Genomic DNA, 23,021 nt, shown 5'->3' with positions numbered 1-23,021 from the left:
TAGCAGCAAGCAGAGGGAACAGCTGGCTGTCAGGAGGCGTGCAGGCAGCAATCAGACATTATTCAGATTCATGTACATGGTACAAGTGTCTGGCCCTGGCTGCAGCTGCTTTTGGTGCACTGTGCTACCCTGGGCACCCAGCACTGTTCTGAACCAGTCAGGGTCTTCGTGCTGGCAGATGTGGATGGTGTGGAACTGCTCTGGGGGCCACGAAAATGATCAGGGAGCTGCAACACCTCTGCTACAAGGACAGGCTGAAGGAGCTGGGGTTGTTCAGCCTGGAGAAGAGGAGGCTTCAGGGAGACCTTAGAGTAGCCTTCCAGTATCTGAAGGGGGCTACAAGATGGCTGCAGAGAGACTGTTGACAAGGGCCTGCAGTGATAGGACAAGGGGCAATGGTTTCAAACTAGAGAAGAGCAGATTTAGATTGGATGTTAGGAACAAGTTCTGCACCATGAGGGTGGTGGAACACTGGAACAGGTTGTCCAGAGAGGTGGTTGGGGTCTTGTTCCTGGAGATATGAATATTCAAGGTCAGGCTCAACAAGAGTCTGAGCAACCTGACCTAGTGGAGGATGTCCCTGCTCATGGCAGGAGTGTTGGTCTAGATGACCTTTAGAGGTCCCTTCCAACCCAACCCATTCTATGATTCTGTGTCTTACTTCTTCCTTGATCTTCAAGGCTATGGCAGTACCTGTGTTTTGCTCTCTACCACTGTTCACTGTGGCCTGTTTCCCCACTGCTGCTGGGAAGCCCTTGGCCCAAATCAATACCTTGTTGTCATTCTGGCCCCAGGGCTGCGGGGAGAGTGAAGTGGAAGCACAGGACTGGGTGAACAATGAGGAAATAGTTAATCTGTCCCTGGCAGAGAGCTGCTGTTTGGTGTTTAATAAGATGGTGCTTACCAGTGCCAGCTCTCAGGGTGGGTGGGTGGGTGGGAGAGGCGAGACAAGAGCTGGCCAGCTGCTTGCCTCATCTGGCGCTTACGCCATGCAACCTTCGAGCCTCATTTTTCAGTCGCTGCTTTTGAAGCACTTCATTAGCTCACCAGAGGAGCCCTCTGCCTTTGCTTCACGACAAGTTTCCTCTTTTTCACCTTCTTCCTCCTCATTTTCTCATTTTTTTCTTTTCTCTTCTGGTGGAGCTGGTAGCTATAGTAACACCCCTGAGTGAGTGGCTGTAGCACACCGCAGTGACCCACTCCCCTTGGGAGAGCTGTGCTGGGCTTTCACAGGCTGCCAAGGGCTCGGCCACCCTCTCTTACAGGGGTTTCTCCAAGCAACAGGGACAGTCTTAGCCTGGGAGCTGGCTCCATCCTGCTTGCTATTTGCAGCCACAACCCACAATATCTTGTGGCAGCGGGAATGAGTCACTGGCAGAGCAATCTGCTGCATCAGATAATCGCAGATTACCTCCATTAACCTGAATCCCTTCTGTAACCTTTTACAGTAATGATCCTAAATGCTGACGCATACAGTTGTGTTACCATCCTGTCTTGGGCTGTCAGTAAATGTCTTCTGTGATTGCAGGGGTGATTTAGCAGGGTGTGACAGCGGGATGTGCAGGAAGGAGCTGTTGGTACCTTGTTGATGGGTGAGGTGATGGAGCCAAAACCAGGCTTTGCAGCACCATAAAGGAGATGTCTCCCCAAAGCTGGCTGGGTGCGTTCACATCAGCCCCTTCCAACCCTTTCCCTGCCATCCATGTAGTACCTCTTTCCTCCAAAGCCAAAGTGTGTGCCAGCACCTTTTCCTCTCTGCCAGCCAGTCCATGCTTGCTGTAATCAGGCATGTCAGGGTGGTTTCGCCCCCCTCTCCACACTCTACTCTATGGAGTGGGTGAAGGCTTGTCACAGATCTAGGATTTAATTTCTGCTTTATGCATGTGTCTGTGGCTGAGAATCTGCCACATTGTTTGGCCAAGGAGAGATGGGAAGATAGGGCTGTTATCTGCCTTTGTGGTAAAGAAAGATGCAGCTGATCCTGATCTCCAACAGAACATCTCCCAATCTGAGACACATTATGATGATGTAGTTTTCTTCTTGCCTGATACAGGCTCACAGGATCACAGGATGGTAGAGGTTGGAAGGGAACTCTGGAGTCCAACTCCTCTGCCAGAGCAGGGCCATAGAATCTAGCACAGGTTGCACAGAAACACATCCAAATGGGTCTGGAAAGTCTCCAGAGAAGGAACTTCACAACCTCTCTGGGCAGCCTCTTCCAGTGCTCTGTGACCCTCACAGTGCAGAAGTTCCTCCTCACGTTGAGGTGGAACCTCCTGTGCTGGAGTTTATATCCATTGTCCCTTGTCCTATCCCAGGGTGCAAGTGAGAGGACTCAGGTTGATTATCTAGGTGCTGCAGGGACTTGCTCTTTTACCTCATTCATGGAGACTCTACACTGCTTGTTTCTTGCTTTCCAGGTGGCTGTTTTCCTGACTCAGACACAAACCATCCAAGCTGAAAGAGTGTGCTGTTATTTATGTATGGAAAGCAAAAGACATCTGGGTTTTTGGGTTCACATCAGAGCATCTCAGAGCATTCCTGATTCTACCAATTAGGTGGAACTAATAAATCAGTCAGGCTCTATAAAACAGCCTGTCTCAAACCATTAATTTCTCATGATGTTAACTGCATTTCTTTTCTTTAGCCCTGTTGGTAAGTTTGTTTAGGTGAGGGGGGAAAAAAACCCCAAACAAACCCAAAAAGCAGAGAGGAAGGTAATTCTCAGAGCTTGGCTACAGACTGTTGATAGGAACACACTCGAATTCTCACCTCCCATCCAGCTGGATCTCCTCCCCACAGTTCAGAAATACTCCTTATAAAATTCAAACGTCAGGAACACAGAGGCTAAGTTCTTTTTTTAGAGACTGCAGAACTATTTGCAGGAGAAGAAGCCCACACAGCTCATGGCAGGGACAGAGTGAACCCACATCCCTCTCTGCTCAAGGCTGCATTTTTGCATGTTCTCCCCCTAGAACTGGCACCACAGTTTGCAAGTGAGCCAAGCCCATGTATTTACCCATACCAAGGACAGGTCTCCTTGTGTGTGCCTCCTGCCCATCTTGTGCCTCTGTGGTGCTAAACATCAAGTTTGCACAATGTGGAGCAGAGAACTGGCAGAACCCTGTAGAACCATAGAATTGTTTCAGTTGGAAAAGACCTTTAAGATCATTCTACCAAGTCTGGTGCTAAACCGTGTCCCTCAGCACCAAGCCTCTGCATCTTTGGACCACCTCCATGGATGGGGATTGGACCACCTCCCTGGGGAGCCTATTCCAGTGTTTAATAACCCTTACAGTGAAGAAGTTTCTTCTGATATTCAACCTAAACCTCCCTGGTGCGACCTGAAGCCATTTTCCCTCATCCTGTGGTGGGCTGAAGTTTCCCCCCCAGCATTAACAAGAACCAGACCAACTCAGTTAGAAGCAAATGAAGCTGTATTTACAAGCAAAAACTACACTCTACATCCTGCCACTTGTTGCTGGGTAAAAGAGACCAACACCCACCTCACTACAACCTCCTTTCAGGTCCTTGTAGGGAGCAACAAGGTCTTCTAGTCATTTCTCTCAGTGTCTAACTGGGACCTGAGTCCAAGGTATTTTGGCTTTAGGGGCCAGCCCTAAGCACATTTGGGTTTTCTGAGGGATGCTGCTGAATCCAGGAGCGCTACACATCCTCCTGAGCAGTGGGCAGTCCATGGGCTGTGTGTTGGTGATGAGCTGCATTGGCAGCTTTGGAGGCATTGGTTAGGAGCTTGCATATATGTTAGTAAAACAGGGGAATAAATACGTAGAGCAGGTCATAAGTTTAAACAAGGCCTTTGCTTCAAGAGGAATTCCTTCCTGGAAAGATGTTATCAAATCCTCTGCAAGCAGGATTTCTGGAGCTGTGATTTGCATTCTTTCCTTGGAAGAATGGGGAGCAGGTTCTCCCACAGTGAATGTAAACCACAGCTGTGCAAATTAACTGAAGGGAGCCAGTAAGCAATGTGGGAATTTAGATTCACTGGAGCACTTAGATACAGCCACACTCCTTGTTTAATCCTTGTCTGCTTCAGAATGATGATTGAGAACACTTCTGTCAAAAGAATCTTCCTTTCTGAGAGAGAAGCCGTGTCAGAAATGAGAGGGTTTGCAGGAAGGTGTCTACTGACAGAAAGGATTCATTTTTCCCCCCACAGCTTCATTTTTGACAATACAGAAACATCATTTCAACAAAGTAAAGAATGTCAATTTGCCATACCCATTCTGTTCTAATGATAGAATAGATCTTAATACTCTAGTTGATGTGTTATCTGATAATGTTTTGATGTTGGAGAACTGAGATGACTCAAATGGTATCAAAATGAAATGGTTTGATGCCTTTAAATTAGAATTTTCTGGAACTTTGAAGTACTGCCTCTCAGCTTTGCTCCAGAGGAAAACTCCACTGAAATGGTCAGCATTTGGAGCAGAGTGATGACCTTGATTCTCATCACTTCTGTTCAAAAGGTTGAGCTTCTGTTGTAATCACTGGTAATGAATTGTTCACAGGCTCACAGGATGTATGGGGTTGGAAGGGACCTCTGGAGATCATCAAGTCCAACCCCACTGCCAGAGCAGGGCCATAGAATCCAGCACAGGTCACACAGGAGTGTGTCCAGAGGAGTCTTGAAAGTCTCCAGAGAAGGAGACTCCACAACCTCTCTGGGCAGCCTCTTCCAGTGCTCTGTGACCCTCACAGTGCAGAAGTTCCTCCTCATGTTGAGGTGGAACCTCCTGTGCTGTAGTTTACATCCATTGCCCCTTGTCCTATCCCAGGGTGCAAGTGAGCAGAGCCTGGCCCCTCCCTCCTGACCCCCACCCCTCAGATATTTATAGATATTTATTAAATCCCCTCTCAGTCTTCTCCTCTCCAGTCTAACCAGCCCCAGGGCTCTCAGCCTCTGCTCATCAGGCTGTACTTCAGCCCCTTCATCATCCTTGCAGCCCTCCCTTGCACTCTCTCCAGCAGATCCCTGTCCCTGCTGAACTGGGGAGCCCAGAACTGGATGCAATATTCCAGGTGAGGTCTCACCAGGTCAGGGTAGAGGGGGAGAAGAACCCCCCTGGATCTGCTGGACACACTCCTCTTCATGCACCCCAGGATCCCATTGTCCCTCTTGGCCACCAGGGCACATTGCTGTCCCATGCAGATCTTGTTGCAAAGGTTTTCTGTTACCTACACTGCTGATGGATAAAATCTCTTAATGCTTCCCAGCTTCAGACAGCATAGCCTCTGCATGTTCCTCCAAGAGGCTTGCAAGGTTCAGAAGCAGCTTCTGAAGGAGGACAGTGTCTCCAGATTCACTTGCAGCCTTGTCTTTTCTGCTCTTCTTGCCAACTACCATGTCAAATACTACCCAGGCACCTTTCAGTTTGCAGCCATCAGCTCAGGTCATCCCCACAGCTTGTTGAACCACCCAGCTCATGGCGATGCACTCCACACACAACTAAACTCCCTGGATTTGTGCCACTAGCCTGCTTTGCTTTGAGGTCCAGAATAAGAAGTTCAAATGTTCATGGCACTTAATTTGACTATTTTAGGTGACAGCTGGTTTTGTTCTGGTAAGATTTACTGTTTGTTTGGGTTTCCAATAGTTTGTAATTCTTCAGGATACTGCTGGATTATTTGTTTTGGTCTGTGGCTGGACAGCCAGCGATCTCTCTTTGCTCATTCATCAGCTGCAGATAAACGCAATCCTGTCAGAGTACAAGGCATAAGAGAGAGAGATGCCATAACAGACAAACTGAAGGTGCTTGTGCAAGGGAAAATTAAGTTGCATCCAAGGAAGTTACATCACCCAACGAGTCCCTGTGAACATGTGTGGCAGCGAAGTGTATGCTCAGCACATGTGACTGGCCTGCAAGACCCAGACACAACTTGTTGAAACAATCTCAGCATTAAAAACACAGAATCACAGGATCAGCCAGGTTGGAAAAGACCTCAGAGATCATCAGGTCCAACCTATTACCTAATACCTAACACCTCCTGACAACTAAACCATGGCTCCAAGTGCCACGTTCAATCCTTTTTTGAACACCTCCAGGGATGGTGACTCCACCACCTCCCTGGGCAACACACTCCAATGGACAGTCTCTCTGGGAAGAGAGCCCAAACCTCCCCTGGCACAACTTGAGACTGTGTCCTCTTGTTCTGGTGCTGCTTGCCTGGGAGAAGAGACCAACCCCCACCTGGCTACAACCTCCCTTCAGGGAGCTGTAGAGAGCAAGAAGGTCTCCCCTGAGCCTCCTCTTCTCCAGGCTAAGCAACCCCAGCTCCCTCAGCCTCTCCTCACAGGGCTGTGCTCCAGACACCTCCCCAGCTTTGTTGCCCTTCTCTGCCCTTCCAGCAAGTCAACATCTTTCCTAAACTGAGGGGCCCAGAACTGGACACAGGACTCAAGGTGTGGCCTGACCAGTGCTGAGTACAGAGGAAGGATAACCTTCCTTGTCCTGCTGGCCATTTAAACTTTCTATGTGAGTGTTATTCTTTTGCCCCCTTTGGAGCAGTAGAGCAATCTGCCCACTCCTTAAACCACAACAACACATGATAGTCAAGCCCTGAAGATCAGCCTTCAAAGACTGATGCCTCAGTTACCTCTCCTTCATGGCAGTGGATGCCATTAAAGCATATAATGAACATACACATTGTGACTAACATGTAAAATGTGTTACTGAAGTCATGTTTCAGCCACTCATCGCTGTTTAGAATCATAGAATCATAGAATTATTAGGGTTGGAAGGGACCTCAAGGGTCATCTAGTTCAAACCCCCCTGCCATGGGCAGGGACACCTCACACTAGATCAACCTTCTCTTCTCCAGGAGACCTTATTGTGGCCTTCCAGTATCTTGAGAGGGCCTACAAGAAAGCTGGGGAGGGACTTCTTAGTGTGTCAAGGAGTAATAGGACTGGGGGGAATGGGGAAAAAAAGTACAAATGGATAGATTGAGATTGGATGTTAGGAAGAAGTTGTTCCCCATGAGGGTGGTGAGAGACTGGCACAAGTTGCCCAGGGAGGTGGTGGAAGCCTCATCCCTGGGGGTTTTGAAGGCCAGGCTGGATGTGGCTGTGAGCAACCTCCTGCAGTGTGAGGTGTCCCTGGCCATGGCAGGGGGGTTGGAACTGGCTGAGCCTTGAGGCTCCTTCCAACCCTAACAATTCTGTATTCTAAGTAGTAGTGTAAATAGCAATGGGTGGCTGAAACATGACTCTGGCAACACATTTTACATGTTAATCACACATTATGATTAGCATGTAAAATGTGGTACTGAGGTCATGTTTCCTGTTACTTGACCTCTTATTTGACTAACAGGTAGATATTCCTGCAATAAATATTTGTTTATTATCTCTGTAAGGCAATGTCACTGTGACTTTAGATGGCAGTAGTTGTGTGGCAACCAGCTGGCAAAGCCAGCCTGACTCTGGTGGGGAGAAGCTTGCATTTTTGCTTATGAAATTCCCATCTCTGTGTTTCTGAAGGCTTAAACATGAGATACCTCTGCTCTTCATTTCCAAATGGTTCACACACTGGCTATGAGGCTTATGTTGTTGTGGCAACACACAGATGATTTATGTGCTGGGGCAGCAGGGACGTTGGGCACCAAGCTGTTATCACGGTCTGTGACTATCCAGGTAGTTGCGTTCAGCAAAAAGGCTGCAGGAGGTAAAGAGATTAGCATTTTTTTGGGGAGGTATGTAGTGTGATTCTCTTGTAAGGGTGTGTTGCCAACTTTTTGTTGTGTTTTATAAGTGAGGACCTCTAAAGTCTTGGTGTCCTAGTGGATGGTGGATGCCTACCTGCTTTTGGAAGTGGAACCCTCGTGCTCCTCTTCTTTTCCCTTGGGATGGTGTAGAAGGGGATTGATAAAGAGGTTCCTAATGATGTTGTAAGCACAGGTTACCCAGGAGTATCATCTAAGATTCAACAGGGTTCCTGGGGGTTTTGTCTGCTTTCCCAGGTGAGAAGGGCAGGATGAAGAGCAGAGAGCAAATGGTACCTTTCATTCTTTCAAAACAAAAGGGTTTTACTTGCTAGTACTGATGAGAGTAGGTGGGACTAATGTGAAAGAAGAATGGTGAAGCTGGGTGAACTTCCTTGTGAAGCAGGTCTAAGAAGGGTGGAACTGTTTGCCTTGGAGGCTGGATGTGCTAGGTATGAACAATCTTGAACTGAGAAGTTCTGCTCAGGCTGTTTCTTTATGAGACAACCAGCACCAGAACAAGAGGACACAGTCTCAGGCTGTGCCAGGGGAGGTTTAGGCTGGAGGTTAGGAGGAAGTTTTACACAGAGGCAGTGATTGCCCATTGGAATGGGCTGCCCAGGGAGGTGGTGGAGTCACCATCACTGGAGGTGTTCAGGAGGAGAGTTGATGGGGTGCTTGGTTGCATGGTTTGGTTGATTAGGTGGTGTTGGATGATAGGTTGGACACGATGATCTTGAAGGTCTCTTCCAACCCGGTTTATTCTATTCTATGAAGAGACACTCCAGGAAAGGAAGCAGTTTGAATTTGGTATTCCTTCCCTTCCCAAATACATGGTTAATTCCTGAGACTTACACCTGCATGAGGCAGAAGAGCATGCAGCAGCCCAGGGTGTTCATCAGGAGTGCAAGAACAGCCTGAACTGAAGTAGCATTGATTCTAGAAAAGGAGAGAAATTTATGGAAGCTATATACCTTCTAATTAAAATGGTATGGAAGGAAGCCTTCCAAATACCTCAGAAACTGATTTCCAAGATCTTCCTCTGAAGCTGCCTTCAATCTGCTCTGCACTAGCCAGACCATTTGTTATTATCTACTATGGCAATTCCATGCATACCATACAGCTGCATAAATTTTGCTGGGAGACAGGGAGTAAAAGAAGTCTGTCAAGAGGAAGAGGAGAAGAAATGTAAACTTCTTTTGAGTGGAAGCAGGACTCAGGCCCTGATTTTTGAACTTGGAATATGTTTTTCCTTTTTTTTTCTTTCTCTCTTTTGTCCTTTTAGTTTGTTTCACTGCTTTCACATGCTGTGTAATCAAGGCCTTGCAATTAGAGCATACAGAGCTCTGGACTCTCACTGGGAAGGCCTTGGAGAACAGCCTAGCTGCTGATGTGAAATGGAAGACACAAACTCTAGTTGTCTTTTACTGATGTAGTGAGAGGTGTCCCTGCCCATGGCAGGAGGACTGGAACGAGATGATCCTTGAGGTCCCTTCCAACCCTGACAATTCTATGATCTGTGGATGGTTTACCTAAACTGTGGATTAACTGGAGTGCAGATAATCCAGGTGAAGGCAAGGAAATACTTGGCCATCTTGGGTTAGCCAGACCTGACAGCACAGGGTGTGATGCAGGCTTAGCAGCTTGGTCAAGAACAGAGCAGAAGTATGAAGCCCTCTTAGCTTTGCTTAAATTCTTCCCAGCAGGAGAGACTGGCCATTGGGATGTGCTGCCCAGGGAGGTGGTGGAGTCACCATCACTGGAAGTGTTGAAAAAGAGCCTGGCTGAGGCACTTGGTGCCATGGTTTGGTTGATGAGATGGTGTTGGGTGATAGGTTGGACTTGATGATCTCCAAGGTCTTTTCCAACCTGGTTAATTCTGTACTCTGTATTCTGCATGGTGGTATGGGGCACAACTGGAATACACTACAGGCATGATGCTGGAATGAATTCACCATGATTCTGCTTAACTGTGTTAGGAAATACCTTGATTCAGCTGAGCAGGGGCATGGCTTTATCCTGTCGTTGGCAGCATTAACAGGCTTAAGGCCTTGGCTTCTGCCCCTTCCTCTGTCTCTGTTTTCTTCTGTCATTTTGGACAAGCCATATAACTGTCTTGCTGACTTAAAAATGTGCAGGTACTTTCCTATCTGCTGTCAGTGTTAGGAGAGCAGCTATATCCTGTGTAATGGAGGCAAGCAAAGTGAACCCCTTGGGTTAAGGGTAGCTCCTGCTGACAAGTGTTTTTACACGTGCGCCTCTGGTTGCATCTCCTCACAGGCAGAGATCAGAGCTAGCTTTGCCATCCAGGATCACAAGATGATCTGAAAGACACCATGTATTTTTCAGTAGGTAGGATGTAGAGCAAATGCTTTTGTTTCCTGTAGGACTGGTTGACATGTCAGAGAATTAGCTTCAATCCTCGCTTTGCAAATGCTGAGCCAAGTGCATGCAAGGGAGTCGAGCTGAAACTTCCTGCTCTTGCTGAGGGCTCACCTTTTGTCAGCAGCAGCAAACCCACATTTTTAAAGCAGTCAGATCCTCCAACACTACTTGATGGATCTGACACCTAAAGCGTGGCACGTCTGTTTGAGTTTTGCCCTGAGAAGCTGCCTTGCATGTTGCAGATCCTCCCATCCAGGACAGGCAGTGCAAAGGCAGCAAGCGAGGCAAAAGGTGTGAAAAGCTTCCCCTTGCAGCCTGCACAATTACTGACCTGTTCAGAGCAACCTCCCCTTTTAGCTCTTAGCTCTGCTAGCCGATTTACCCTGCCTCAGCTGTCTCACTGCATTATGTCCTTCAGCCCCCCTAGAGCTGAGGTTTGGAGGCAGCACACGCTGCAGGCTCCACAAGAGAAGCCGGGAGCGGAAAGGTCAGGTCGATTAAAGCACTTGATCAGGATCTTAGCTTAAAGACGTCACAGGCAAACCAGAAACTGCTCCTTCACGCTCAGCTAAGAGCAAATGATTCATCAGGCAAGGCTGCTTATTTTGGGAGGGTGGCCACAAAAGAGAGGAGAGCAGGCTGGCTGTATTGATCACGCTGGTAACAGAGCCCCTCTCCAGGTTTGATGGACGTTTGGTGTCGGAAATCCATCACCCAGCGCCAATCTGTCCATGCATATTTTACATCACATGGATTTTTAAGGTCTCCTGGCCCAGCTTAGCAGAACTGGTTTGTCTCTGCACAAACCTCAGAGCTGTTGTTTAAAGCAAAGGGCTGTTTGGCAATGCTCTGCACTGCCTGATGCTGCTCTGCTCTGCCCTGCTGAGACCACACCTGCAATACTGTGGCCAGTTCTGGGCTCCCCAGTTCAAGAGAGACAGAGACCTGCTGGGGAGAGTCCCACAGACAGACATGAGCTTGGTTAGGGGACTTGAGCATCTCCCCTGTGAAGAGAGACTGAGAGCCCTGGGGCTGTTCAGTCTGGAGAAGAGAAGGCTGAGAGGGGATCTGACCAATGTCTATCAATATCTGAGGGCTGGGTGTCAAGTGGAGGGGGCCAAGCTCTTTTCAGTGGTGCACAGTTATAAGACAAGGACCAATGGATACAAACTTGAGCACAGAAGAGTTCAGCTCAATGTGATGGAGCCCTGGAGCAGGCTGCCCAGAGAGGTTGTGGAGTCTCCTTCTCTGGAGACTTTCCAATCCCACCTGGATGCATTCCTGTGCAGCCTACCCTGGGTGATGCTGCTCTGGCAGGGGGGTTGGACTGGATGACTTCTGGAGGTCCCTTCCAACCTCTAACTTTCTATGATTCTATGGTTCTATGATTATATGAAGATGCAACCAATTGGTGAGGACTTCTGTAATGCTGGCTGGAGCATCAGGTGTGCTCTGAAACCTCCAGTCCTTTGGCCTGGAGGGCAGACCTGCAATGGGTGAAGATGTACTGGTGCTGAGCAGAAGCACCCTAAAGAATACTTTAATCTGGCTTGCTGCCACTGCCTCCTGTGTCCAGAAATGTTTGGAAATCCTGCTCCAGCAGGGCCTGCTGCCCAAGCAGCTGCCTCCAGTGCCTGTTCACACCTTAGGCAGAAAGCTCCCACCTGCCCCCTTACAGCACCCTCTTTGTCCCTTGGTGACAGCAGTGTGAGTCTCTGCAGTGGGAGAGGCAACAGGCAGAAGTGAGAGGCAAGTGTTTTGTATGTGGAGGTGGGATGAGCTGCTCTGAGAGCTGGCAGCCTAAGGAAGGGATACAGCCATCCAAATGCAAATCCTGTGGCTCTCAAAGAGGGATCATTCTGCTCTGACACCAGCCCAGCTGATTTTCCCTCTTTTCTTCCCCTCCCCTTCCTTCCCATCCCTCCCCCAGTGCTAACAAATATATACTTCATTCCCTTGGAGGTTTGACATCAAGGCATACAACTCTCAGTTTACAAGACAAATGAGTGTAAGGAAAAACATGAAGCAATAGTTGAAAATGCAGCCAAAGAGAATGACTGGCAAAGAGGAGGAAACAAGAGTTCCTGGAGGAAGGATCATTCCCCAGAGGGGTGTGTGAAGGGGTAGGGCAGAGCAGTGTAAGTGTGCTGGGATAGGGCATAAGGGCAGGAGCACAAAGGAAGAGGAGGGGTGAGTGGAGATGGCAGCGTGGCAGGCAGGAGCAGAGCGAGATTGCAGGAGTGGGCTGTTGCAGAATCCAACCCATGCAGTCACTGGTGACCACAGCAGAGCCATGTGTTCCAGGAGCTGGTGAACAGATGATAGCAGTGCTCACCCCAGCCCTCAAAATGCTTCTCAATGCCTTGTGGCACACCTAAGGCCCCCAGCATGCAAGACCAAGTGTTGTACGCTGCAAGAAGAGAGCAAGACAGCCTGTGGGCTACTGTGGCTGGAGGGATGGGAGAGAGAAGACTTTAGCAGCAGTGTTTGGGATGCACTGAAGAGGGGAGGTTGGAGAAGAGTTCATCAGAGACTCGAAGGCTCCATCTGCATTGCATAGTACAGCACAGTGTGGATAGTCACAGCTCTTTGTGCTTTGCTGGAGACTTGGTTGCTGGAAAGGGTGGGATAGCTGTGCCCCTGGTAGTCTGGACAGGGTAGTTGCTTTCTGGCTAGTGCAGATATCTCTGCCCTACCTTGCATAATGTAGCAGACATACAAGAAGTTCCTCTCAGTAAGGAGTTCAAAATAATTCAAGGAGAGCTCTGCAATGACAAAACCATTGGCCAGCAAAAGCAAAGGAGGAAAAGATGAGACACAGGAGGAGCACTCCTGGACTGAAGGCCATACTGTGTGATCAGAAACACCCCACAGAGAGCAACACTTCACCATTTTTCCTGAGGCTGGTGTTTTCTCTGTGAGGGTCTGCTACCTTTTGAGTCAGCGTGCTCCTGATTTAGCCTGCAATGTCATGAAGTACCCAACACACCCTCAGTCTGCAGTTGTGACTCTACCAGCCCCTCTACAGAATTAACTCAGCTCTGAATTAGTCATTCAACATCCCAGTGCATGTAAAATAGACTCAAGTGAATCAGATTTTGTGTGCAGGCACTGAACTGCAGTGAATACAGTGACTGGGAGGATCTCAGTCTGCATCTGGGCTTTCATGTCTGGAGAGATACTCTTCCTCCATTAGCTGCTCAGCCTCTCCAAGCAGGATAGGCACAGAAATGAGTTGGGAATGAAACCCCCAACACCATACCTTCTGCATTCTGCAGTGATGCTGATGTGGCAGCATAGAAAGGTGGGGATCATCAGGGAGAAAGCCAGGTGAGGGATGGAGTGGAAAAGTGCCCAATGACAGTAAAAAACACCCCAACAACAACAACCCAAAAGACAAGAAAAATGTGACAATGTCCTCTTAGGCTGAGCTGCTGCAGATCTGAGCCCATCTAGCAGACAGCAGGGGAGAGCAGGCACAGCATGTCAGCCTGCATTAGCCTTCCTGGGGCTGAGGAGCCCAACCCTGTAGGCAGTTGTGGTAGGTTGAGAGAGGGCTTAGCTCTCCCTCCTCCACAGAGTAAGAAACCACAGCTAACTCAGTCGAAGAGCAAAAGCTATATATTTACAAGCATATATGGAAAGCAGGTTATATATAACACAATATATACAGGTATTTACAATATATACACAGAAATACACAGCAAAGACAAATAACACAACAAAAATCCCTCCCTCAGGGAGGGATCCCCTCTTTGGAACCCCCTCTCTCCCCCCCTTACCTCCCTTTTTCCCCAAAAAGGGGTTAGAGAGAGAGAAAGGCAAGTTACTAAGGAAAAGAGTTGTTAGCAAGCTTCAAAAGCCCATGCAGGATTAGTGTTTGCTTATCTGAAGGCCAAGTCCAGCAGTTCGCAGAAGAAGCAGGCAGGGAGAACAGGCTGAAACACCAAACTCCCCCAACTCCCAAACCGAACTGAACTGAGGAAAAAATTTTCCAACCGCTTCACAATCTAAAGCTGAATTTTTGTTTATCAACCAATGAAATTCGTTTAGAATATCAGAATGTTTTGGTTCTAGTACCAAAAACATTAGCCAGTGTGTTCCAGCAGTGTTTGTTCTTAAAGGCACAGCCTCAAACGACCACAGTCCACCCCTTTCTAAACAATTTCATTGGCTGTTCGTACTGTCCATCCAATCCAGAACAATATTTACAGTTCGTAAGTTAAGTTCATCGTCCATTCCGGCTATACTCAGATGTAGATGATTCAGAAGTCCAAGAAAATCCAAAATCAAGAAAATGGAAAACAGTTTGTCTCTCCGCAGACGAAGCGAAGAAAAAGGGAAACAGGGACTCAGGGACTCTCAGTTGACTCAGGGCTCTCAGGGTTCTCAGGGTTCGTGCACCGTAGATTCCTCAGGGACTCTTTCCTTTGGACGCGCTGTAGCTGTACAACATTCTGAAATTAAACTCTCTCAGCTAAAGTTAAATCTCTTTGTGGAATACACTGAATTTCACCATTCTCTTGCATTACCCAATAAGTGTGACCCGGACCTTCTGCTGAAACCACCCCTCGGACAGGTTTAGCCTCTCCTGAGGGCGAAAATACCCAAACAGTTTTACCTAACAGATTCTTTTCCCTAACAACAGGAACTCTATCACCTTCTACTTTCTGTAGCAGATCAGAATGTGCAGGTCCAGCTCGGTTCACTGAACCTCTACTGTTCACCAGCCAGGTTGCTTGTGCTAAATGTTTCTCCCAGTTTTTCAAAGATCCACCTCCCATGGCTTTGAGAGTGGTCTTCAACAAACCGTTGTAGCGTTCAATCTTCCCTGCAGCTGGTGCATAGTAAGGAATGTGGAAAATCCACTCAATACCGTGCTCTTTTGCCCAGCTCTTTACAAGGTTGTTCTTGAAATGAGTTCCGTTGTCTGACTCAATCCTCTCTGGAGTTCCGTGTCTCCACAGGATCTGTCTCTCCAGACCGAGAATGGTGTTGCGTGCAGTTGCATGTGGGACTGCGTAAGTTTCCAGCCATCCAGTGTTTGCCTCTACCATAGTAAGCACGTACTGCTTACCAGAACGAGAACGTGGTAGAGTGATGTAGTCAATCTGCCAAGCTTCACCATACCTGTATTTGGACCATCTGTCACCATACCACAAGGGCTTAATTCTCTTTGCCTGCTTAATAGCAGCACAAATGTCACAGTCATGGATGACTTGTGTGATGGCATCCATGGAAATGTCTATGGATCTGTCACGAGCCCATTGGTATGTTGCATCTCTGCCTTGATGTCCTGACGAATCGTGAGCCCACCGAGCTAAGAATATCTCACCTCGGTGTTTCCAGTCGAGATCAAGTTCAGAGTCCTTGTCTACTTGAGAAACTCTTGCAGCTAGATCTGCCTGATGGTTGTGCTGCTGTTCCTCAGTAGCTTTGCTCTTGGGAATGTGAGCATCAATGTGTCTCACTTTCACTGGAATTCTCTCGATTCGATCAGCAATGTCTTGCCACAGTTCAGCTGCCCAGATGGGTTTTCCTTTCCTCTGCCAGCCATTCTTTTTCCAGTTCTTTAGCCAACCCCATAGAGCATTGGCTACCATCCATGAGTCGGTGTAGAGATAAAGCTTTGGCCATCTCTCACGTTCAGCCACGTCGAGAGCTAGCTGGACAGCTTTTACCTCTGCAAACTGACTGGATTCTCCTTCTCCATCCTTCGCCTCTGCAACTCGGCGTGTTGGACTCCACACGGCAGACTTCCACCTTCGCTTGTTCCCGACGAGACGACAGGAACCGTCGGTGAACAAAGCATACTTCTTCTCATCATCTGAAAGGTCATTGTAAGGAGGAGCTTCCTCAGCACGAGTTACTCTCTCCTCTGGAGGTTTAGCACAGTTGGTATCTTCAGGCCAACTTGAGATCACCTCCACCAGACCAGGTCTTTCAAGATTTCCCATTCGAGCTCTCTGTGTTATCAGGGCCATCCACTTAGACCAGGTGGAATCTGTGGCATGATGTGGTGTGGAACCTTTGCCTTTGAACATCCAATTCAAAACTGGCAATCTGGGAGCTAAGAGAAGTTGTGACTCAGTTCCAATTACTTCAGAAGCTGCTTTCACTCCTTCATAGGCAGCTAGAATCTCTTTCTCTGTTGGAGTGTAATTAGCCTCTGAACCTCTGTAACCTCGACTCCAGAAGCCAAGAGGTCGTCCACGTGTCTCACCTGGAGCTTTTTGCCACAAGCACCAGGTTGGACCATTGTCACCTGCAGCCGTGTACAAAATGTTCTTAATGTCTGGACCATCTCGCACAGGTCCCAGACCCACTGCTTGGACTACTTCTTGCTTTATCTGGTCAAAGGCTGCTTGTTGTTCAGGTCCCCAGTGGAAACTGTTCCTCTTTCGAGTCACATCATACAGAGGTTTCACAATCTGACTGTATCCAGGAATGTGCAGTAGCTCAGCAGTCATCTACTGATGCCAGCAAAGTCAGATGTGCTGGAAAAGCCACCTGTACTGCTTGGAGCCCAGTGCAGAATGCATTCCTCTTGCAAGCAAGGAGAAGTGGGAAAAGGCAAGCCCTCAGATCTGTGGTGCTCTTGTGACAGCCATGTCAGTGCCCAAGTGGTGAACAGGTTGCCCAGGGAGGTGGTAGAAACCTCATCCCTGGAGGTGTTTGCAGCCAGGCTGGATGTGGCTGTGAGCAACCTGCTGCAGTGTGAGGTGTCCCTGCCCATGGCAGGGGGGTTGGAACTGGCTGATCCTTGAGGTCCCTTCCAACCCTAACAATTCTGTGATTCTGAGCTAGTTTGGGCTCTGAGCTATTAAAGCAGGCAAGCAAACATGGCAAGTTTTAAAAGAAGTGGGGGAAATGATTTTGCACTGGAGAATGGGGATGCAAGGCTTTGGCACTCTGGCTTGGGAACTGCAATAGGAAGGTCCAAATCAGATGTGGAAGGTTCCTCTGAAAAAACCCTGCATGGTTTTGCTGCACTGTTGACACAAACCAGAACACAAATGTGCTGCTGAGACTGGAGGGGGAGAAAGAGCTGAAGAAACCAGAGGAAGAGGAGAGGACATAAAAAAAGATGGGGTGGTGGAGTGGAGGCAAGAGGAGACGGTAAGTGTGGGCAGCATGAAAGATTAATACCAAGAGCAGGTAGCTAGGCTGGATAAGCTCTGGGGTGGCACTCAGGGATGCCAGTGATGTCTGCAGCTGGGTATTTATGAAGGGATGTTGATGAGGGAGATTCATCAGTGTGGAGGGGCTGAAGATCTTGGACCTGGTCCTGCCAGAGCTGTAGGAAGCCAGCTAGGTCACTCAGCTTGAGGACTGTCCAGCTGAAAAAATCTTAGGAAAGGATGAAAAAGGGAAAAAAAGAACCAAAGAGACATTTTCTCTTCCTGAGGATATTACTTCTGTTTTCTTCTACTGATGTTAGGAAGAAATTCTTCCCAGAGAGATTGGCCTTTGGGATGTGCTGCCCAGGGAGGTGGTGGAGTCCCCATCCCTGGAGGTGTTTAGGAAGAGCCTGGCTGAGGCACTTGGTGCCATGGTTTAGTTGATCAGATGGTGTTGGGTGATAGGTTGGACTGGATGATCTCTGAGGTCTTTTCCAACCTGGTTAATTCTATTCTATTCTATTCTAGTCTAGTCTAGTCTAGTCTATTCTATCCTTTCCTACTCTTCCAACTGGACCTGGTGGTGTGCAAACCTGAACTTCCAGCTGTCAGCAAGCTGGTCCTCCATCAGATGCCCCCTCCTTGGTCTGTTTCAGACCAGACAAGCTCAGGATTGATCTGTACATCCTTCCCACAATAGCTCAGCTTCAATTCTTAGTGATATCCTGAGGAACAGCGACTGGTCTGGCAAAATCTGGATGAGGCTATGCTCCCAAATGGATCTAATCATGGTATGTATTTCTCTGCAGGAAGCATGTCCCAAAGAGGTCTAATCATGGTCTTTCTTCCTCTGCAGGAGGTGGAGGGAAACGCAAAGGCAAAAGCAAGAAGTGGAAGGAAATTCTGAAATTCCCTCACATCAGCCAGTGTGAAGAGCTCCGAAGAACAATAGGTGAGAGCTGCTCCCTTCTCTGGATGCACTGCATGGATAAATGTGCTGCCAGAGCTCATGCAGCACAACAGCATTAAAAATACTCAGCAGTCAATCATAGAATCATAGGATTGTCAGGGTTGGAAGGGGCCTCAAGGCTCAGCCAGTTCCAACCCCCCTGCCATGGCCAGGGACACCTCACACTACAGCAGGTTGCTCACAGCCACCTCCAGCCTGGCTGCAAACACCTCCAGGGATGAGGCTTCCACCACCTCCCTGGGCAACCTGTGCCAGTCTCTCACCACCATCAGGGTGAAGAACATCTTCCTAACATCCAATCTGAATCTACCCATTTCTAGTTTTTTTCCACCCCCCCAGTCCTATCCCTCCCTGACACCCTCAAAAGTCCCTCCCCAGCTTTCTTGTAGCCCCCTGCAGATACTGGAAGGCCACAATTAGGTCTCCTTGGAGCCTTCTCTTCTCCAGACTGAACAGCCCCAACTCCCTCAGTCTGTCCTCATAGCAGAGCAGCTCCAGCCCTCTGCTCATCCTCATGGCCCTTCTCTGGACACCTTCCAGCACCTCCAGATCCTTCCTGTACTAGGGGCTCCAGAACTGGACACAATGCTCCAGGTGTGGTCTCAGCAGAGTGGAGGAGAGAGGGAGAATCCCCTCCCTGGCCCTGCTGGCTATGCTTCTCTTGCTGCAGCCCAGGCTCTGCTTGGCTCTCTGGGCTGCAAGTGCTCACTGCTGCCTCCTGTTGAGCTTCTCCTCCACCAGCACCCCCAGGTCCTTTTGTTCAGGGCTGCTCTCAAACCAGTCCCTGCCCAGCCTGTATCAGTGCTTGGGATTGCCCTGACCCAGCAGCAGGACCTTGCACTTGGTCTTGTTGAACCTAATGAGGTTGTCATGAGCTCACCTCTCCAGCCTGTCAAGGTCCCTCTGGGTGGATCCCTTCCCTCTAGGGTGTCTGCTGCACCACACAGCTCGGTGCTGAGGGTGCACTGATTGCCACTGCCCATGGCACCAACAAAGATGTTAAACAAGCCTGGAACCAGTTTAGAGATGGGCATGCAATGTTTCTAACTCCCATGAGGCTGCCATGCAAGCTCAGCATTTTCTGCTTCCTGTCCAGGAACCAACTTGGTGAAATGCAGAAGTGTCCTTCATGTAGTGTTTTACAGGACAAGTACATCTATTTATTTATTATATTTGGGTGGCTTTGTTTTATTAATGTGAGCCAAACACTGCAGCTTTGGGATGGAGCTTCCAGTGGCCATCTCCATAGCACATTTCTCCCACTCATACCTGCCAAATGGCAGCATCCTTTTGACTAGTGCCTTGGTGACCAAGACTGGCAGCTAGCTCCTTCTGTGTGTCCTGCCCAGTGTTACTGGTCTCACCACAAGTGGTTAACTCCAGCAACTGAGGCTCCTTTTCTGCCCTACACTGACATAAAATGCAGCCACTGGCAATGAATGAATGAAAGGCAAGAAACTGTAACAACTGAGATAACAGGCAGCATAATTTGTCTGACTTGGGTGAGCTCCTGGGCTCTGAGTGACAGTGCCCTGGCACTGTTTACATTGGAAATTCATAGCCTGTTTATGCAAAGAAAATATGTGGAATGCTTTGGAGCTCTTTTCATGCTCTCATTCAGTAAACTCTGCTTTCCTCATCTTCTGCTGGAGAGCTCAAAGGAGGTAAAGAAAGGAGGGGGAGGGAGGAGAAGAGCATAGGGTTTGGCCAGCTTATGGCCACTCGGTGAACACACAGGCCTTGGAACAATCTCTGGAGGTGCAGAACCTGCTGGGAAGCAAATCTGACTTAATATATTGTAAGTTGCACAGAGAAGTTTCACTGTTGTTCCATCAGCCTTTGTTCCCACAGGGGAAAACAGCACCAGGTGAAATGTTTGCTTTTTGCACATGGGTAGTATCCTAAACTGAGTGGACTTGCAAAAAGCAGCCTGCCAGTGATGTCTCTTTCTGAAATGAGGCTTCTGGCATGTTGGTTGGTTGGTTATTTTTGGTGTCAGCTTTGTCCCCAGTGTGATTTGTTTTGATTTTTTTTGGGGTGTGGATGAGTTTCTGATGTGACAGGGCAAGAGCTCCTGCCATAGAATCATAGAGTTCTTAGGATTGGAAAGGACCTCAAGGATCATTGCCTCCACTCCACCTCCCCATCTCTTTTATCCCCTCTCCTCTTCCTCTGCTTTCTTCAGCTCTTTCTCCCCCTCCAGTCTCAGCAGCACCTTTGTGTTCTGGTTTGTGTCAACAGTGCAGCAAAACCATGGGGGGGTGTTTAAGCTGAACCTTCCACATCTGATTTGGACCTTTCTATTGCAGTTCTCAGGCGAGAGTGCCAAAGCTTTGCATTCCCATTCTCCAGTGCAAAATCACTTTCCCCCCTTCCTTTAACACCTGTCATGTGTGCTTGCCTGCTTTAATAGCTCAGAGCCCAAACTATCCTAGAATTGTCAGGGTTGGAATCAGTGCAGAGATTACCTGGTGCCTGGCAAGTTGAGCAACTGGCTTTTACACAGTGGGAAATGAGGTCCAAAGCTTTATTCTGATTTTTACAGAGTGGCTTTCCCACTGAGCTGGCTGTGATTACACAAGGCATGAAGCATTGCTTAGCCTGAGTAAGGGCATGTGTCCTTGCAAGCCCTACCATTTTTCAGTTCATAGAATCACAGAATCATAGAACATTAGAGGTTGGAAGGGACCTCCAGGGATCATCCAGTCCAACTCCCCTGCCAGAGCAGCATCACCCAGGGGAGTCCACACAGGAATGCATCCAGGTGGGTTTTGAAAGCCTCCAGAGAAGGAGACTCCACAACCTCTCTGGGCAGCCTGCTCCAGGGCTCTGTCACTCTCATTGTAAAGAAGTTTCTCCTCATGTTGAGGGACTTGATGATCTCTGAGGTCTTTTCCAACCTGGCTGATTCTGTGAAACCTTCTAGCAGTTAAGCTACCTGAGACTGAACCATCCCAGACAAACAGTCACTGTACCTAAACTTCTTGCTTAAGTGGGGGATCTGACACAGCTTGGATGAGCCAGCCTCTCTGGCTCTATAGCATTGGGTTGATTGCACAAGTATGGTTGATCTGAGGTGTCCAGAGTGGATCTGTTGCTCATGTAGGTTCATTGCACTGGGCTCTGTGTGGTTCATGGCATCCAAGAACTGGTTGTTGCAGTCTGGCCTGCTTCTTTTACTGTCTCTGTCAAGGAGAAACAACTCCCTTGACTTTAACTCATCCTCATGTATTATGTTCTGCAAGTCCTGTAGAAGGATCTCAGGGTTCCAGGCAACGAGGTGTCTCCACCAGGGGTTTTGTGAGGGAATGTACTGAACCGTCCTTCTTGAACCATCAGCTGAACTTCTCTGTGGCTTGCAGGGGATCCAACTGCCCACCTGTCCCTCCCCTGACACCTTTTTAGCCCTTTGGTCAGTGCCAATCAAATTTCATAACGAAGCAGAGACCCCAGACAGTGGTTTGTTGTTTTTTGTCTCTCTAATGTCTGTGGAAATAGGCAACCAGCAAAGAACAGCTTCAGGAAGGAAAAGGCTACAGCCTCAATCCAATATGTTTAGAGATCAAGACAAATAGTGGCAGGTTCTGCTCATCACAGACCTCTTTGCTGTGTGTCTGCCTCCCAGCACTTTTGGTCAGACATAGTCTTACCACTTTGCCACATGTTAAGGAATAAAAAGTCACACCGAGCCTTAGAGGGTTGCATGCACTGGAGGACCAGGCTGTTGAGGTTTTCTTGTACTCCTCTTTTCTGGATGCTTTCCAGGAGCCTCCCTGGAACAGCTGGAGACAGGGCTGGGCTGGACCTTCTGGTTTAGAGCAGGGCTGGCCTGCTGTGAAAGAGAGGCCCAGCTTAGCTTCCTGCAGCCGTAAGCCACGGGTGGGAAAGCGCCGCTGCCGTAATTGTGGCAGCACAGCCTGCCTGTGTGTGCAGATGCCCACGTTTTGGTGTACAAAGCTGTGTGCTTTTTGCACCCCACTAAGGGGGACTGAAAAGAGTCTTGTGTCTTTAAAAAAAATAAAAACAAACAACATTAAAAAAAAACCCCAACACCAGTGTAGTGTGAAGAGAAACCTGTGAAAAACAGGAAGGCTGAAATAAACCAAGGGTCTGCGACCTGTGTTGACACAATTATGAGTCAGTTCATACCTTTTGGTTCCCTCTGTGTTTACAGGAGGCTCTGTGTTTGGCTATCCATCATCTGGTGTCTTACTGAAAGACTGGCTTAGTGAAGCCCTTTTCATCCCCTCCTCCTTATGCACAGAAACAAAAAAAAACTCAAACCAGCCAAGACAAAACCTCTGGATTGGGATAAAGAATAAAAAGCATTGGAAACATCTTTATTCAGAGTGCCATTTAGTTCTGGGGGGGGGGTTGCTCTTGAAAGCAGTTTATTTTCTCCTTTCTCTTTTGTCCAAAGTATCACAGTGTCACAGCACATTACAAATTGGAAGGGACCTCCAGGGATCATCCAGTCCAACCCCCCTGCCACAGCAGCATCACCCAGGGGAGTCTGCACAGGAATGCATCCAGGAGGGGTTGGAAGGTCTCCAGAGAAGGAGACTCCACAGCCTCTCTGGGCAGCCTGCTCCAGGGCTCCCTCAATGTAAAGATGTTTCTCCTCATGTTGAGGTGAAACCTTCTCTGTTGAAGTTTGTATCTATTGGTCCTTGTGTTATTACTGTGCACCACTGAAAAGAGCTTGGCCCTCTCCACTTGACACCCACCCCTCAGATATTGACAGACACCGACCAGATCCCCTCTCAGCCTTCTCCTCTGCAGACTGAACAGCCCCAGGGCTCTCAGTCTCTCTTCACAGGGGA

General features: G+C 48.5%; 1 protein-coding gene across 1 annotated transcript in view; it reads left to right on the top strand.

Annotated features, from left to right (window-relative positions):
• GRK5 (G protein-coupled receptor kinase 5) overlaps positions 1-23,021 on the top strand; it is a 216,914-nt gene that overhangs the window by 79,586 nt on the left and 114,307 nt on the right. The window contains exon 2 of the mRNA XM_009910388.2: positions 18,085-18,180. Coding sequence (XP_009908690.2) covers positions 18,085-18,180 — 96 coding nt within the window. The remainder of the gene's footprint in view (positions 1-18,084; positions 18,181-23,021) is intronic.

The sequence above is a fragment of the Dryobates pubescens genome, chromosome 8, assembly GCF_014839835.1.
Source record: "Dryobates pubescens isolate bDryPub1 chromosome 8, bDryPub1.pri, whole genome shotgun sequence".
NCBI lineage: Eukaryota > Metazoa > Chordata > Aves > Piciformes > Picidae > Dryobates > Dryobates pubescens.
This window is presented reverse-complemented; position numbering and strand designations above follow the sequence as displayed.